General features: G+C 42.6%; 1 protein-coding gene across 4 annotated transcripts in view; it reads left to right on the forward strand.

The window, feature by feature from the left end:
- KPNA3 (karyopherin subunit alpha 3) overlaps positions 1-19,311 on the forward strand; it is a 91,253-nt gene that overhangs the window by 58,630 nt on the left and 13,312 nt on the right. For all 4 annotated transcript variants that reach the window (XM_025195095.1, XM_025195094.1, XM_025195096.1 and 1 more), the window contains exons 8-12: positions 7,549-7,635; positions 8,021-8,190; positions 8,725-8,769; positions 14,278-14,409; positions 16,443-16,571. In XM_025195095.1, the coding sequence (XP_025050880.1) occupies positions 7,549-7,635; positions 8,021-8,190; positions 8,725-8,769; positions 14,278-14,409; positions 16,443-16,571 (563 nt within the window). The remainder of the gene's footprint in view (positions 1-7,548; positions 7,636-8,020; positions 8,191-8,724; positions 8,770-14,277; positions 14,410-16,442; positions 16,572-19,311) is intronic.

Genomic DNA, 19,311 nt, shown 5'->3' on the forward strand with positions numbered 1-19,311 from the left:
GTCAGAAAAGCTACATTTTCAGTACTTAGAAAGCATAAGGCTAAGTGCTTAAGGCCTTACTTTGCTTTTCCTCCAATACCTAGCTGTCATCAAACCAACACTCTGGCACCACAGTTGGAGCCCTTGGTGCCAGTTACTCCACAAAAAAAGTGTCTCAACAACTCTCTGCCACTTGCTCTGGTCCACTGTTTCCTGTGATGATGCTGTGTTCGATTGTCAACATTAACTGAAGTCTTTGCTGCATTTCTTAGCCTCACAGGTACTGATCCTGGATCTGTCAGTGGGAACCATCAGTTGAAATCTTCATGTCTGACACTTCAGAAGACTTTGATTCTAATACACTAGCTCCCTTGCCATCCTGCTTGGGCTTTGGAACTCCCTTGGAAAGAAGAACTGGACCCCTGGATTCCCCTGTCACATCATGAATTTTGGTCTAGTGGCTGTAGGGACCTTCCTGGCTTTGTCCCTCACGCAAAGAAGAGATGGCAGTAGTCCATCTCAGAATCACAGGTCCTCTCTTCAGACCTGAGGTTTTGTCTCCCTGGAGCTAGGAGTACTCTCCAGAACTAGCTTTTTGGAGTGGAAGAGCTTCCTGATCTTAAATTGCCACCACCCTCCTCTACTGAAGGGGATAGTCATCGCTTTTTTTGCACTGCAAGTGGACCTCCTCAGTGGTTTCCAGGACCTCATAAGGGATGGTGGCACAAGCTTTGGGGATTCCATTGAAAGAGATTGGCCCGTCACATAGCCCGGTGGATGTTTTGCATTGGTCTGCATTTAACAAAGCCACTCTTCCCACCAGTGAGGATCCAGCCAGGATAGTATGGCAAATATTGGTCTCCATTGCCCCAGTCATGCAGAATTTTGACTGATGGTATCAGTTTCCTTTCAGAGGTTCAGAATATTTCTACACACGTGCTGTCTTTTCCTAATTGTAGCTGCAGGTAATGAGAAGGCGAGAATTTTGTAGTACTTGCGTGGGATGAAGTTTTTATTCCTCTGCTAGTCTGCAATTCAAGGTAGTTAGTTGTCAGACACCTATAAACCAGTATAACTTCAGAATTTGTTTGGTTAGCACTCTTTGTTAAGAGGTTGCCTCCAGTTCTTGGGAAGTCTTTACTATGTTCCTTATAGGGAAATAGCTTGTTGCCAGAATGTCCCTACAAACTGCACTGAAGCAGCTGCACTTGAGTACTGGCCACAGTAAATGTCATGAGACAGTCTTTCTGGCTATACGGCTCTAGTTTCCCAAAGGAGTTTTAGAATATGCTAGAATTGGCAGAGTTTTTCAGTTCCAAGAGAAGGCTGTGTACATCCTCTAGGGCTATCTTCCATTCTTTGGAGGTTTATGCACTGACCCTAGAGAAGAAGTATACATACCAGCCTTTTCAGCTAGAGATCACCTCAGCATTTGCCTTCTGCTCTGCCCTTTCTATACCAGGGCACCTGAATGTGAGCCAGCACTTTCACAAAAGGCAGTGTCCTTCATCACCACCTTCCTCCACTCACCATTTTCTAAGCAGTAGAGAAAACCTGTACTAGATAATCAAGAGGGGCAGTCCATTCCCCATGATTCCTTTTTTCTCTTTTTTTGTTTTTGTTTTGTTTAGCTCTGCTTGGCCCTGTTCCAGCATGCCTGAGACCATATCATGGCAGGTCAGTGAGTCTTAGATACACATTGTGGCTGTTTTATACAATCTAGTTCAGCATGGTACCTACTCCTTTTTCAGGGCCCCATCTAATGAGATTTTGCTTCAGCAAGAGGCCTTCTGCTTCATAACTTTGGATGCCATAGAAGGAACTGTTATACAGCAAAACAGAATTGAATTCTATGCTCATTACTCTGATCCCAAAAAACAAAGGAGGATAGCACTTGAGCATAGATTGAGCTCTTCTATCTGCAAGCTCAAGTTTAAGATGGCTTTGTTGGCCCCCATGATCCCTTGTCCTGGAATTGGTTCACCTCTCTTGACCTTAAGAATGTGTCCTTTCATACTGTCATCACATCTTTAGACGTATAATATCTCCAGTTCATGATAAGTCAGAACTATAAGGTCTTCCCATTTGGACTGTCAGTGGCCCTCAACACCTTCACCAAGGTCCTTGTGATGGCGGTAGTAACCCATCTCCAAAGGTTGTCTTATATAGATAACTAACTAGCAAAAGACAGGGATGCTTTGAACTATTCTGTGCTTGTTCCACATCCTGGGCCTCATGGTGAGCTCCCAGAAGTTGAAATAGCCCCAGTCCATGACTGGATTTCATGAAGGCTGTTGTAAATTGTTTCAGCCAGAGCCTACCTTCCTCAAGACTGATTGTTTGCAGTCCTGGCAGGACCTTATCATAGAGCTCAGGGCAAATTTCAGCAACTTGCCTGTCCATCCTGGATCATGTGACCTCTTCCATCTGTTTGATGTTACTGACTAGATTAGGTTTTGGAAGCAGGCATACATGGTTAGAATCTGTCTCTTCTCTGGGAGAACATCTGGATACGGAAGTTATCCATTCACCTGCTTATCAGATCTGTTCTTCAGCATCTGCTGGGGGCAGGAGAGAGTTATTTCAACACAGCCATCATTTATCAAGTTTAGGGGCATGAGCAAACAGCCTTCATGTGCAAATCTGGATCTTGAAGGGGTCATCCTGAAGAGAAGCTACATTTTAAATATCCAGGAACTCAGTGCGGTCCACAGGTTTGTCAAACATCTCTTCATCATTACAGGGCCTCATATGCAGTTTATGATGGACACTGCTGCAACCAAGTTTTATAACAAATAGGGAAAATGTATTCAACATCTGGAATTGGTGTGTTTATCACCAGGGATCTGGGTTTTCCATCTCCCACTGGAAAAAGGAGAAAAATGTGGATTTTCCCCTTTCATAGATTTCATAGACAGTAGGATCGAGTCCAGCCCCCTGCCCCAGGGGCAGGAAGTCAGCCAGGGTCATAGGATCCTGGCAAGATAAGCATCCAAATATGTCTTGAAGGCATTCAAAGTGGGTGCTTGAACCGCCTCTGGCGGCAGTCTTTTCCAAACCTTGGGGGCTCGGATAGTGAAGTTCTTTCTTATGTCCAGCCTGAATCAGTCACAGTGGAGTTTGTGACCATTCGATCTTGTCATCCCTTGGGGGGGCTCTGGTGAACAAATGTTCCCCCAGATCCTGATGAGCACCCCTGATAAACCTATAGGTGGCCACCAGATCACCCCTGAGCCTGCACTTTTCCAGGCTGAAGAGCCCCATGGCTCTCAGCCTCTCGTCATAAGGTCTGTTTTCCTGACCTCTGATCATGCACGTGGCTCTCCTCTGCACTCTCAAGCTTCTCCACATCCTTTTTGAATTGTGGAGCCCAAAACTGGATGCAGTACTCCAACTGCAGCCTCACCAAGGCTGAGTACAGAAAACCTTTTAGGAAGAAAAGCCAGTGTTTTGCTCGCTTTACTAGCCGCAGCATCACACTGAAGGGTCATGCTCATGGTTGATCACAAGATGAACCCCAAGTCCCTTTCACCTGTAGTGCTAACCAGTGTAGCATGCTTATAGGCTCAGTAGTGCTGCAGGTTTTTCCTCCCAAGGTGGAGAACTTTGCATTTTTCAGTGTTGAACACCATCAGGTTCTCGTCTGTCCAGATCTGTCTGGATCACCCTCCTATCCTCAGGTGTGGATGCTTTACCCCAGAGTTTGGTGTCGTCGGCGAACTTGGCCAGTCCACTTCTGACACCAATGTCCACGTCATTGATGAAGATGTTAAATAGTATAGGCCCCAGGACAGAGCCTTGTGGGACCCCACTGGTCACAGCGCACCAAGACAATTGGCTCCCATCAACCACCACCCTCTGGGTCCTACTGCGGAGCCAATTCCCCAGCCAGCGGATCGTGGTGACGTCAAGGCTGCAGTTAGCCAGTTTAGCTAAGAGGTGATCGTGGGATACCAGATAGAAGGCTTTTTTGAAGTTGAGGTATACAACGTCGATCTCTTTCCCCCTTGTCCTGCTGACAAGTCACCTGGTCATAAAAGGAAATGAGATTGGTCAAGCAAGACCTACCTGCAACAAACCCATGCTGAGTATCCCTCAGGATATTGCCTTCAGCTAGTCTGTTAAGGATGGCCTCCTTGATAATCTTTTCCAAGACCTTCCCCATGATAGAGGTCAGGCTGATGGGCCTGTAGTTTGCCAGATCTACTTTCCTCCCTTTCTTGAAGATAGGCATGACATTGGTCCTCTTCCAGTCATAGGGCACTTCACCAGAGCGCCAAGAGTTCTCAAAGATCTGTGCCAGGAGCTGAACTATGATGCTTGCCAGCTCCCTGGGTACCCTTGGGTGTAACCCATCAGGGCCGGCTGACTTGAAGGTATCCAGCCTTTCTTTAACCAAAGAAAACACAGATTTCTCATTTTAACAGAAACACATGGATTTTGCACTTTTCCAAACAGCTCTCTGCAGGCTGGCAGAGTTCCAGGTTGCAAGGGGCTGGGGGGAGCAGGAGGAGGACAGTAAGGCAGGGGGCGCCATGTGCGTGTATATTCACGTGGCCACCAGCTAGCCTGGAGAGCAGCTCCCTCAGGTAAGTGGGGGAGGGGATTTGAGGCCCTCAGGGAGGGAGGGAGTTGGGCAGGACTGGGACTGCTGCCCAGCCAGGTGGTACATAGGGCTTGGGGCCCAGGGCTGGAATGCAGGGCCACAGTAGGGAGCAGGATGGGCCTGCGGCAGGGTGGGGCTGGCTCCCTGCCACTGAGCGCACTCCCCGGGGGGCCCAGGGGGACCCATGCCCTCCAGATCTGTGTGCAGGGCAGGCGCAGGCTTGTGCTCCCTGCCCTACAGCCATCTCCCAGGGCCTCCGCAGCCCGGCAGGTGCAACCCAAGATTGCAGGCCACGCAAGGGAAGCTGCTTACCGCTGCAGGCTCTGGGATGCCCTGGCAAAGTGTCCTCTGCCCGTGCTGCCACAGCAAGGAGCGCAACCCTGCGCCATTGCCCCCACTGCTGCTGTGCAGGTAGGGGACACCTCCAAGGCAGCATGGAGCTTGCAGCGGCAAGCAGCTTTCCCATGCAGCCCAGCTGTGCCCTGTAGCGCTGAGTTGCATCCCCTGAGCTGAAGAGGCTCGGGTAGGGCAGGGAGCCCAAGCCTGCAGTGGGCAGCCTGTCCCTGTCCCGCACACATTTCTGGGGGAGCCAGCCCCACCCCTCACCCAAGGCCAAGCCTGGACCTGCATTCTCTGAGCTAAGGAGGGAGGGGGAGCTCTGACTTTCCATGATAAAAAAACAAACAAACAAAAACCAAAAACCCAAAATCAAATACCAAAATGGATAGGTATTTAGAATGTATTTTATTATAGTGATTGAGGCACAAGTAGGCTTCCAAATTGCTTTAAAATTGTAAATATATCAAGAAAACATTGTCTTCAACTGATACCTATATATATAGTGGCCATTCAGTTTAATCACAGATTTTGGGGGGTTTATCAAAGAATTTACAGTTTTGTTTTTTTTTTATATCAGAGTCTGTGATTTTTTTTTATTTTTATTTTTTTTATCAGGGAAGACCAGGATCCTTATTTATCACCAGACACCTGGAAGCAATGCACCTTCTGGGTCTTAAGAATACTTGAGTTAGATAGTCTTAGCAGGCTCTCCTTCACAAATGGGATATCAAGGATTTTGTCCTGTAGGCTAGCTGTATGATTGATGGCCGTTTAGAGGCCCAAGAGCAAACGCACATGAAGCGAGTACCAGATTAAGTAAATGGGATATACTTTAACTTTCTTCTGAGGTGAGGGTTCCCCTCTCTGCAGTTCTTTTGTGGTTGTACCCCTGGTTGATGTTGAAAGCTTATTGCTGACAGTTTGATTTTTAACTTTTTGCACAGCTGTATTTTACTGTATAATTATTTGCATTATGTACCTAATCCAAAGTCCATGGAAATCAGTGGAAGTTCTCCTATTGACTTTGGTGGCTCATGAATCGGCCTTGATTTTGAATTTTACAGAAAAACTCTTCATGTTTTAATTTTAACATTTAAATAGTGAATCTCACATGTTCAGGTTATTGTTCAACTAGAAGACAGATTTTTGCAAAACTGAATTAAGAGGGCAGCTACATACTTTCAGAACAGCCAGTACTAGATGTATAAAGTTAACTTTTTAAATCTGCATTAACTTGCAGAATGAAGTCAGAATTGCAGAGAAACAGCAAAATCTGAAGATCGTGTCTACGGTTCTCATGTCTCTTGAGGTTAAACAGCTTTTCCACACAGTTGTTCTTACACAGATTACCCCACGAGACTATATTCCTTTGTCATGTTGGGCAGAAAAAGTACAGTGATTCTTTTTTCTTACAAAAAGAGCAAGACACGATGTCTAGATGCTCTTGATGTTATGCATGTTTGTTTTTCTCCTCAACTGCTATGTTTTCTTTTCCAAAATGTAGTACTGTCAAAGTGAGCTATTTTTCCTCTAGCTCTTATAGAAGAATTATGGATGCATTTTTTGAATCTAATATGAACTATTTACTTTAAGCCCCCCAACTACTGGAGGTTGGTTCTGTGTTCCAGTCAAGTTCCACAGTGTAGTTAGTCTTGGTTGTCAAGAAAGGGATGCAGGAATATTCCATCAGAGTAGTAGAGCTGCCGGATCAGTGATACTGAATTTCACAGGCACTCAAGAAGGAATGTTTTTAAGTGCTGATATGCTGAATACCCTCTTAACTTATCTATTGAAGGATACTGCTGTGTTACTAATCTTTAGGTAATTTTATCAAATTCCTTTGCAGTTCACCTTAAGTGTGTATAATGTTTCCATTGATCTTGCTCATTCATGGCCTCCAATTATCTCATTAAATTACCAATAGTAATTGTGTCTTTTTTTACAATTTTGTTGCATATTATTCTATAAAAAATATACCTTAATTTCCGTAGCTTGAGTATTTTAGGATTTACAGAATGCAGAGGGTAAAATGCAATCTTATTCATCAGTATATTAGTTGATTTTTAGTTTCTTTAACAGGTCTATAAGATAAAGTAAGATAGTGAGCAAATAAATGAAAATAAGCTTCCCCTTCAAGAAATGAGCTGGATGAGGTGAAACAGGATAGCTTAGGGGAAGTACTACTGATATGGATTCTTTTTATCCCTGTGTCATCTGTTCAAATGCAACACAGTTTGTTGGTAAAATTAATAGCCAATTGGTCTCTGATGGGACTTGGCTGTCTTGCTTTGTAATACACACTTATATTAACTGAAATTGCTGGTAATGTAGAAGGCAGAGAGATTTGAGTTTTGACTATGTGGGGCAGCGAAGTTAGTGGTTACATGATGTGGCATTTCCTTCAGGTCTGGAATAAAACACGTTAAGAGTTTTAGATACAGTATTGTAGATGTAGATTGTAAGTGCATAGTGGTTAGATTAGTATTTTTTTAATCTTAATTATCAGCCACTATTACAAATTTAAATTATTAATGCTCTGTATAAGTATTTAATAACAGACCAAAATACTACATACTATTTCAACCATGTCCCACTAAAGCTAGTCCAATCTGTTCATTCTGTAGATGCAGTACCACTCTTTTTGAGACTACTCCATTCACCACATCAGAATGTTTGTGAGCAAGCTGTTTGGGCCCTTGGAAATATTATAGGTAAGTGTTAACTGTATTTGTAAAATAATTTAAATTAAATCAGGGACCACTTAATTTTTTAATCTGACTTTTGAACATTGGCATTACCATATAAGACTATGTTTCCTCTAAATGCTATAATTTAATATAATATTTCACATGGCAAGAGTACATATTTATATACTTATTCTTATTTTTGAAGAGTTAGTAGCTTCACTTGCTATATGAAATTTTAATAGGATAAATTTGTGCCTCCTATAATTTTATTTAACAGCAACTTCTGGTACCAGATTACTGATGAGGAAACATAGAATTTCAGTATCCCAACCTAAATCATTGCATACATTTCAAGGTTTCCCATCTTGAATGTAATTTTTTTTTTTTTAAACAATTTTCATTTCTGTAGGTGATGGTCCTCAGTGTAGAGATTATGTCATATCACTGGGAGTTGTCAAACCTCTTCTGTCCTTCATCAATCCCTCCATTCCCATCACCTTCCTTCGGAACGTCACATGGGTCATAGTAAATCTCTGCAGGAATAAGGACCCCCCACCGCCTATGGAGACAGTTCAGGAGGTAAATAAAGAATTATAATGGCGCGCACAACTTTTATACCTTAATTTTGGGTTAGGAGCCAAATCTTTCATGTGGATACGTGAACTAAAACTTTCATAAATGTGTATGGCACTACCTGGTTGTTAATTTTAATTGTTACATATGAGAGTGGATACTGGTTACCTAATCTTTAACCTGAATTACAGTAAAGTTGTCAAAAAAATTGAAAGCTGTAGAATGTGTTTACTTGTGCAGTTATTTAGTCAGTAGTTTCAGACTTGCACCAAACAAGAGACTACTACAAACATGGTTCTGTATATACAAGTAATTATTCAAATGAAATTACTTTCAGTGAAGTAGAATGTAAGTAAACTAGTAATCCTAGAAATTTACAAAGCATTTGGGGATACTTATTAATTCTGTGCTTATTTTTAGTGTGTTTGGTAATTTAACATCATCTCTCGTAAGTAGCTGGGGAGATCACTGTAATTGTCCAAGTAGTGGCTTTTTCTGCAATGGAGAAATGGCACTAAATTTTGTGAACTTTTTTTCCAGATTTTGCCAGCGCTGTGTGTTCTCATATACCATACAGATATAAATGTAAGTAAAAATGAAAGTGTTGTCCTACATTATAGGCACTTTTTTTTTTATTTTGGGGGGGCAGTTTGCACAAGAGTTTATTGCTTCCAAGTGCAGCATTTACACATGCACTGGGGACCGCAGCACGTTTTGCTGAGGCAGAGCAGCCCTGCTGGCAGGGGGCCCAAGGTGTCAGTGTGCCATCCTGAAGCTGCTCTGCCCCAGCTCAACGTGCTGCACAGGGCCTGGCTCTGGGGCCTTGTGCTTAGCCACAGTTGTGCAGCTTGGCCTAGGCTCCTTGAAAATGGCCAAGGCTAGGAACAGTGGATATACTTCAAAAGGAGAACTGGAAAATGGTCTGGGTAATGTCTAGCCCAGTGGTGGCCAACATTTTTGGTAGGCATGTCACATGAGTCCTGCACCCTCCCCAAGTGCCACTCCAATCTCCTTCCCCTGCCTGATTTGCTGCTGTTTTCTGCTTCCTGTTCTATCTGCCACTGTAGTGCTTGTTCCTTCACTGATCTTGTGTGTGCCCCACACAGAAGCTGCCTATGCCACTCGTGGCATGTGTACCACAGGTTGGTCCCTTTCCCCTAGCCCCTGCTCTGTTGCTTGGAAGCAAGAGATACAGGTTCAGATATCTTTCTGGGTGAAGGGGGCCTGTTAGCCAGGTCTCCTGCTCCTCAAGTGCCCTATAGGGCCAAAACATCATAAGGCTTCCTACCTGGTAGTCATGATTTTTCTGCAACTAAAATTTTGGGACTTACCTGCCTTTTATGTGAGTATCCGGGCAATCCTGTTCTTACACCTGTAACAGCCCCTATTAGCCATCCTCTTCAGAATTTGAATATCAAACCTTCATCACTGTAGCACAGACTTCAGCCACAGGCTTAACTGGCAGTAAGAGGGCTTTATTTAAGGGCTTTACAGAAGAAAATAAGAAATGCCATTTGCTAGTTCAGACCATAGGTCCATCTAGCCCAGGATCCTCTCTGTCACAGTGGCAAAGTGTGGATGCTGAGGAGGAAGGTGAATAGGGTTTGTCCAGAATTATGTGCAGTGTGAAAAAGAACGTCCTTTTATTAGTTTTAAACCTACTATCTAATAGTTTGATTATTTTATTTTATTTTTTTTATGTCCCAGTTCTAGTATTGAGACATCCATAGAATCAAAGAGAAGTAGGGGTGGAAGGGACCTCGAGAGGTCATCTAGTCCAGCCTGTGCCTGAGGCAGGATCATCCCCATCAAAGCCATCTATACAAATCCATTATCTAACCTCTTAGCAGCCGCATATACATGAGGATCTCTTAAACCCACCAATTCCAAGATTTAAATCTAGACATCCCACTTGGAGAACATCAGTTCAACTTGAGCAAGACTTATTTAACCTCCAAGATGCCTGGATGCAAGATTGGCTCAATTTCCCCCCCCTAATACAGAAATTATCATTACAACTTCCACCATTACACCAGCTGGCTTTGATCTCCCTAGACATCTTTGGTTTTCTCTAAACTGAATCAGTACAGGACATGCCAGATATGGATTTCTGTTACATTGGTGGGGCTGGACTAGCTCACCGAATTGACCTGCGATTACAGCACCCTTTTTCAGACTTTGAATCACATCACCTCTGAATGTTCTCTTTGTGCGTTTAATGGAACTGTATTGGATCTACACAATACTACACCTAAGGCAATCAGCTGGTTGCAAAATTTGGATATAATTGTGAATATTTTTCATTTTGCTTTGTGATTACTGTATTATCATATGCTAAATAATAAACATAATAAATAAACCTCTTAGCAGAACTACATAGTCAGCTTGGACGCAACACATAACACCCTAACGTGCCACAGGTAAAGCAGGGTGAGCAATGTCCTGCTATTGCAAAGGTAGGAAGAATGCCCCACCCCCTGTTACAGAGGAGGACAAAAACCCCACAGCCTGTACCAATCTGACCATGAGAAGTAAAATTGCTTCTAACCCCAAATAATGGCAACCAGGCTGACCCTGAATGGAGGGGCAAGATTCTCTAGCCTTTCAGGCTTAAGTTCCAGTAGGAGCGTTGGCACACCCCAGTCAAAAGCCCCAGCCTTGGCTGTAGCCAATACCCAATGCTTTTGAGGAAGGTTTAAAAAACGAAAAAAACCCTGATACATGTAGCATTTGAGGGAGCTGGAGGGAATGAAAATTCCCTCCCAGCCAGCCCCATGCAGCAGCCGACAAAGACCAGAAGCATGGGAAGAATATAGGCACAGGTACCCAAATCAGGGATCGGTAGCATTTTTGGGCAGAGTGCCAAAAATACCCACAACTTTGACTTGTGAGGTGTTGGTGTGCCAGGGGTGGATGGCAGGGGAGTTGACGGGCCCAATCCTTGTTGTGGCTGTGCAGCCCTGGACCCTTTCCTGCCATCTGCCCCGAGGCACATATGCCAAGCAAAATGTCTTTGCATGCCATACTCTGGCACCTGTGCTGCAGGTTGCCCCTGGCCTAGATTATCCATAATCAGTGGCTGTCCAACCTCTCCTTGAACACCTTTTAGTGATGGACAGTCCATAACTTCCCTAAGCAGTCTATTCCACTGCCTCACTGCTTTCTTCTATCACGTCCCCTCTTAAGTACTTTTCTCGCAAGCTAAAAATGCACAGCACCTTCAGCCTCTCCTTGGATTACTTGCTTTCCAAGCCTTTTACAGTAAAAGCTCTGTTATCCAGCATCTCCCGGGAATGGGGGATGCCAGTTAATCAAATAGTCCAGTTAATCAAATGTGCACCGCCTGATGCTCTCCCCAGCTTCAGTGCGCTGGGGGACAGAGAGGGGGCCCCTGTGCAGGCTGCTTTGCCCCATGCAGGCTGCTTTGCCCTGGGCTGTGGGCCAAAGAGGTGGCAAAGAAAAGCTCTGCTTGTGATGGCGAAACCTGAAAGTGGTACTTCTGGTTTCACTTTTGCCACATCCCTTGGATGCTGGTTAATAGAGTTTTCCGGCTAATAAAGTACCAGTTAACACAGCTTTTGGTGTATAATCTTTATTGCCCACCTCTGGACCTTCTCCAGCTTCTCTATGTCCTTTTTAAATGTGGATCCCAAAACTTTACACAATATTTTAAATAAGGCCTGACTAGTGCCAAGTAGTCTTGTACCTAATGCCTCTGTTGATGTATCCCAAAACCACATTTGCCTTTCGTGCAGCTGCATCATAAATAACACATCCCTATTTACTTTTTCTGTACCGTTTACTGTTTTGGAAACTACTTTACTTTCATGTCTGCTCCTCAAGGGTCTCTTGTTTAAACTGAAAAGTCCTGTCTTTTTAGTCTGTCATATAGAAGCCCTTCTAACCTCCGATCTTCCTTGTTGCCTTTCTTTGTATCTTTTCTAATTCTTCTATACCCTTTTGAGGTGTAGACACCAAACTGCGTGCAGTGTTCTTTACAGTTTATAACTTGCCCAAAGCTGAATGGAATTTCATGGGACAGGCTGAAAATACCTGTCTACCCTGTAGGCTTCTCTGATAAATTTTAAAGGTCTATTGCAAATGATGGCTGTAGGACAGCTTCTTAGTTGAAAAATCTGTTAATGAAATATGTTGATCAACCTAAATTATGGGGATTGCTTCTGGCTTGCCCCCCCCACTACGAAGCATCGTTAATCCTGGAAGAGTCCAATGTGTATTTGACCAGGGTTTAGATTGAAAACACCTGATTCAGTTCATATACTAATGCTATCTAGTAGTCTCTGAAATGGAATGGTGCAACTGTTTTTAACAGCACAATATAATGTATGGCAGTTTATAACAGAAAGTGACACAATAGTGCTGGACCTAGAATTCAGAAAGTCTTAGATTGGAGTCTCATTAGCATGGTGTCTTCAGCACTTAAAACTAAGACAGGATAATGTCACAGCCTTAACAAAGCTCCTGAGACTGGACACTCAACAGACTGCTGTGCCTGGGTACCACAGCTCTCAGTCTAATGCACTCTTAAGCTTCCATGATCTCCATACACTGCAGCATGGGCACAGGCTTGCTTTCTTTGTAACTCCTTTGTGGGACCAGGATATTATGAGTCAGTGATGCAATTTCTTCAGTAGTTTACACATGCTTTTCCTTAGGCTCTGAACTTATTTGTGGTCCCGGTTTACAGTTACAGACATGGAAGCAGATGGGCACCCTTTGTAACAGTTCCAAATACACAGTCTCTCACTTTTACCTAGCACAAGAAATATACAGGTTTGTATGCATTTACCTACATCAGAGTCCTTGACTTTCTCAAGTATTCTTTGGCCTTTAGTCAGAGATTCTTTGGAGTCCAGAATTTCCAGCCTGCGACTCATAGCTTCTCTGAATGATTGACTGCCTCATTTCTGCAGTCAGCTTTTTGCTTCTGATCCCTTCTCCCTCTCTCTCAAATACCTGATGTGATCCTTTCTTTATAATCTCTAGCCCCTTTGTCTGGAGACCCTGGGATCACCCTTGTTAGGTTATCTAGGAGTCACCAGCCCTCTTGGTTTTAGACTTAGAGCTAGTTTGCACTGGGTTGTAGCTGTCCCTTTGTTCAAGGAGTCTCCATTTGAATAGATGATCATCAAAGCTTGACAGCCCTCTCTGAGCTCTGTGCCAGGTGCAAGAATTCCACCTTTTACCTCCTGTGGGCTTCTTTCAGAGTGCAAACAAAAGATAGCAGGAAAGGCAACAAAGCTCTGCATTCACAACAGAGTTTGCACTTTGACACAGATAGCAGCTACCAAACATCAGGCAGGAATCATAACTAGTTATATATAACTAGATTCCTGTTAGCACTACGTATGTATATCTTAATAAGATTACAAGTCAACTTTTGTAATCAAAGGAGAGCATGTATATTAGCAATCTTAGTACTGAGGGAACAGTTCCGTACTGTCTCAAGATCTGCCTGCAAAATCACCATATGCTCTTCTTTCATCTGGATTTTTCTTGGTGGTTATCCACAAAGATATTGACCAACAGGGCCAGGCCATCCAATACTGCCAAACCTGCTGCTGCAGGGGGCCCCCACAGCTAAGGGGCCCCCTGTGTCTGGCTGCCCCCCCCCCTTGCTGGCTTCTTCGGCTGCTCATCACCCCTGCTGCTGGCTTCTTTGGAGCAGGGGTCCCAAACTATTTCTTGCAGGGGGCCCCAAAAATTGTAGGCCAGCCCTGCTGACCAAGCCCAACTCTTCTCATCTTGTGCTGATGAAATCTGATCAAGATAGTGTTCTTGAACTACCCTTAAAATATTTTTAGTTAAAAGGTTGGGGGACGGGGAGGAAGGGTACATGAAACACTTGGAAACTCATGTAGCGGGGCAAACGATTATCTATTTCACAATTACAGTTGCTAACATTTTACTGATTTTTTTTTTTTTTTTTTTTTCTTGTATTGTTGAGCTCTTTGGAGTAAATTGCATGTTCTTCTATTTCCAAAGAGGTACATGGACTGTTGATCATTAATTAGAATGTATACAATTGTGATCTTGCAACTCTATATGAATTTTGTTCTTTTCAATATATAGATTCTCGTGGACACTGTTTGGGCTTTGTCCTACCTAACAGATGGTGGTAATGAACAGATACAGATGGTGATTGATTCAGGTGTTGTACCTTTTCTAGTTCCTCTTCTGAGCCATCAAGAGGTTAAAGTTCAAGTGAGTCTGTTTTCTTTTGCATTGGAATATTTCTTTAAGTTATTTACCAAATGGCATGGGTCCTAAAACAAACATTTGTGGAACATTAAAATTAGAATTTACAAGTAGATTATCTACAGATAAAAGCAAACCACAAACCTTGCATCTGGACTAGGAAATAGTTATTTTGAAATATTTTAGTTCTAGCATGGATGGGGAAGTTTGCATTTTTTTAAAATGTGTGGGTGGGAATCAATCCTAGACTTCCTCTGAAAGCTAATTCTTATTGGCTAACAAATGTTAAATATTCCTAGCATGAACTAAGTTTTTAATACATGTTGGTTAAAATATCTAGAAAGCACATCCCTTTTGTCCAGGGAAGACAGTTGCATACTATCTTGCATGAACATAAAGAAGATGATGTGGCAATGAAATTGTATCTACTAAAATGTATATTTGACTTCTCTTGAGTGCTTGTCAGATGTACATTATTTTGTGATGTCAAGAATAATAAAAACATAAATAACATTTATTTTTCATAATTTAAAATTTGCTAAACATTAAGCTTTGTTCTAGATCCTCATACTTTTATTTAGTCTTCTTTATAAATTTAGGGTTTTTTTCCAAGTTTGATGTTCCTTTCTCTCTTTTACGTGTTTTCTATTTTGTTAAAAGATGACAGTAATGAACTTTTTCTCCTTAATTAGCTTTAAGAAAATTCGCTTTTTCTCCTTAATAATCTCCCTTTGCTGTCAGGCTCTTTTCCCTCAGAAAAGGAAGCCAGTGATATTCTGAGACTCAGCTTTTCCTTAGCTTGCAAACTTCCCTCCTACTTGTATTCTTCATTCTTTTTTGAGCATTCCAGTCTTAGATGAAACTTGAATTGTTTTCAATTAATCTATTCAAATTATCAGATTGAGAAAAACCAAACAAAAATCTTCATTATGTTTCAGAAGATCTGGAAAATAAGTATATAATCATGAAGTTGCATGTTAGAGACGGGACATATTGACAAAAATGGTACTTTATATTTTCCTCATTATGACAAATATAATACAATCTCTAAAGTATGTACTAATCTATTATGGTTTGAAAGACGTGGTGTATCAGAACCAGGCTATCTGAAGTGCTATTTTTCATCTATTATTTCACTATAAGAAGGTATTGTTGATTTTAATTCTTTAGCTTCAGTTATTTGGTGCCTGTAGTCCCAAGTGTATAGGGGCAAAGGTGACTGCTGCGTATACTAATATTTAATGAAAGGAAATCAGAATTATTACTTTGGGACCTTTTGAGTATGAAAATAAACTGTCAGGTGCCATACTCCTTTACTAAAGTTGGTATTTAGATAAGAAAACTGATGAATTCTTGCCAGCTTCAAAAACAGGAAAACTAGAGGCTAGGCTATAAGTCAGTACTCTGAAGCCATAGCAAATAGCACAAAATGACTTACTTGCTATGCTATTTGTATATTTGTCTTGTTTGCTTAGGTCATACTTTGAAATTTGACTCTTTTGAGATTTGTCAAGCAAATTCATTTAATGAAAATTATTTTTTTATACATCGTGTCAACTCTAAGGTGTTACCAGGCCAAAACATAAAAAACTAAAGTCCACTTTGAAAGCAACTTTAGTCTGCTCCATAGAAATTTTAAAAAGTCTTCTCAATTCAGGTCCGTACTACAGCAATAGAAGTGGCAACCAAGGGAAATACGGACCAAACATAGCATTGTTTCATGCAACTCAAATCAGACCTGTGAATTAACTGTGGTCTTTCCTCCTTTTGTCGAAATGTATTGACTTTCTACCCTTGGCATTTTGACTTAAATAGGAATGCTTTAATTCAGGAAAACATTGGACCCTGCTCTTTCACTTTGGGAATGGGTGGTTGTGCAGGAACTCTACCTCTGCTTATCTTCTGTGAATTTCTGAGCATAGTAGGAAAACAAAATACCAAATTTTATAAAGGGGTATTCTTTTTTGGAATTGTCCTTGTATGAGCACAAGTAGTGACAATATCTGTAATAATTAATGTCTTTTTTCCTTCAAATGTAGACAGCAGCCCTGAGAGCAGTAGGCAACATAGTAACTGGTACGGATGAACAGACGCAAGTTGTTCTCAACTGTGATGTTCTGTCTCACTTCCCAAATCTCCTGACACATCCAAAAGAGAAGATAAACAAGGTATATTCTCTCTTTTGGTTTCTTTGCTTTTCTTTCCATCTTCGCCTTTTAGATTAATGAAGCAAGATTCTTTTGTAGTATGTGGCAGGCAGAACCTCCAACTACTGGAGAGCAGGATTAGCTTGATTCAAATTAATTTGAAGGGGAAAATTTGAAGCTGTTCAGCCTTCCATTAATAATCCTGCCTTCAGAATGGTCATTCTCTATTCTGAGACATAAGAGCAGGGGTGCTCATATGACTAGTGGCCAAAATAACATAGAGGAAGGTGGATTCCTGTGCTTGGAAAGGAGCTGGGATTGACACAGCCTGCACTACTACTTCCATCTTCTCCCAATTGTGTTAGTAGGGGGCTTCCTAGTCCAGGAGCGGTTTGAGTGCTAGAGGGAGGAAGTGGTTAGAGCCTTTTCCCTGTCATGGAGCTATATTGGGATTCTTTGTGCTCACTGAGATGCCTCCCACTCCAAAGAGGGGGATGGAGAAGCAGCTTCTCATCTCCCTTGCCTGCATATCTTTAGGACACATGCTTCGTCTTCTGTTCAGTTCATCTGCATTGTGACTGCCCTTGACTTCCAATAGCCTTTTCCAGTTGCAGGGAGCTGTGGACCTCCCTTTGACCTTTTGCTGCAGTTGTTTGGCTACTTCTTCCTGTCTACCCTTTCTGAACCTGGAAAGGAGTTGTAATGCTTTTTTTTTAATGCCATAACAGTTTGTTTGTTTGTTTTTACTTAAGTGAGTGCCTAGCCTCCATTTTTAATTACTGTGATTACCCTGAGCAGTTGATAATTCTGAAGAGGTGAAGCTTAGAATATACTGTCCCTTCTAAAATGAAGACCATTACATTTTTACAGTTCATTATTTGACTGACTTGACTGACTCTCTGAATTTTTGCCATTTATAGAAGACCAGAGAGGTTCTCTGAATCCCATCTTGGGAATCTCTTCCTACATTTCCCCTTTTTCTTAACCAAGAACTATATAAATTCCTTCAGGTTATGATAGTTATGCTGCTGATCTACCTCAAAAAGACTGCTATAAAGGAACACAAGTCATGCCTATCTTCTCAATGAAGGGTCTTAAATGAACCGCATCAGCAGTTCTCCTTGGGGTAGGATGAGAATGGAAACTGAACCCAGGTTTTCTTTGCATGAGTGCAGAAAACTACCACTAAACTTTAATCTCAAGTTGATCTCTTACAATGTACAAAATCAGTTTAAAAATCTCACTTGAATCTCAGTGAAAAAATATGTATGACCCTGTAGCTCCTGACAGCTTTGATATGAATGCTGTACCAAGGTATTTAGATTCCAGAATTCTAGTACTGCTGTCATTAATTACAAAAATAGCCGTAGCCATAGTCTCATTTATGCTAATTGGTAGTAGGCAGGGGGCATAAGGCAAGTGAACATAACTGCCATTTACTGGGTCAGCCCATAGGTCCATCTTGCCCACTGTCCTGTGTCACACAGTGGCAGAGAGTGGATGGTGAAAAGGAGAGTGAACTTGGTACGACCAGGGTTTTTTCTGCCATTCCTTTCCCACTTGCAGCCTCCAGCATTGAAGGTCTAGGAAGTTCTGATTCAGTGGCTGCACCCCTAACTCTTATGCTCATTAGTTACTGATGGACCTTGCTTCCAAGAACTTGTTCAGTCCCCTTTGAATCTGGCTAAACTGTCAGCTTCTGCAGCATCTGGTGGCAGTGAGTTCCACACTTGTTACACGCTACATGAAAAAGAATTTCCTTTTTGTTAGTTTAAAACTAACTACCTCACAATTCTTTTGGTGTGAGAGATAGTAAATAATACATTCTTTTTTTACTCTACCATTTAGTATTTTGTAAACTCTTATCATGTCCCTGCCCATGGGTGACTGGTGCCCCCTAAGTCTGCACTTCCAGTTTCATGGCTGGCACTTCCAGGAGGTGTACGGCTGATCTCACGTGGTGCACATGCACCCCCCCTACGTGTCGCCAGTGTCCCTGCCTCAAGCATTTCTTTTCTAAACTGAATTGACCCAGCCTCTTTAGTCTCTCATGTGGAAGTCCCTTCATACCACTAATCAAATGTAATCTCAGATATGTAGCAAATCTTAATGTAAATGAGCATTTGGGCCAATGAATATTTCCCTAATTAAGTCATAGACATCATAGATTTCATAGACATCAGGGCTGGAAGGGACCTCGGAAGATCATCGAGTCCAGCCCCCCGCCCAAAGGGCAGGAAGTCAGCTGGGGTCATAGGATCTCAGCAAGATAAGCATCCAGTTTCATCTTGAAGGTGTTCAATGAAGGCGCTTGAACCACCTCCGGTGGCAGGCTGTTCCAGACCTTGGGGGCTCGGACAGTAAAGAAGTTCTTCCTTATGTCCAGCCTGAAACGATCTTGAAGTAGTTTGTGACCATTCGACCTCGTCATCCCTTGGGGCGCTCTGGTGAACAAACGTTCCCCCAGATGCTGGTGGTCACCCCTGATAAACTTGTAGGTGGCCATCAGATCACCCCTGAGCCTGCGCTTTTTCAGGCTAAAGAGCCCCAGGGCTCTCAGCCTGTCATCGTAGGGTCTGCTTCCCTGACCTCTGATCATGCACGTGGCTCTTCTCTGGACTCTCTCAAGCTTCTCCACATCCTTTTTGAATTGTGGAGCCCAAAACTGGACACAGTACTCCAGCTCCGGCCTCACTAAGGCCGAGTACAGGGGGAGAATGACGTCCCGGGATTTGCTTGAGAAGCATCTATGGATGAAAGC

The sequence above is a fragment of the Alligator sinensis genome, unplaced genomic scaffold (assembly GCF_000455745.1).
Source record: "Alligator sinensis unplaced genomic scaffold, ASM45574v1 scaffold1681_1, whole genome shotgun sequence".
Lineage (NCBI taxonomy): Eukaryota > Metazoa > Chordata > Crocodylia > Alligatoridae > Alligator > Alligator sinensis.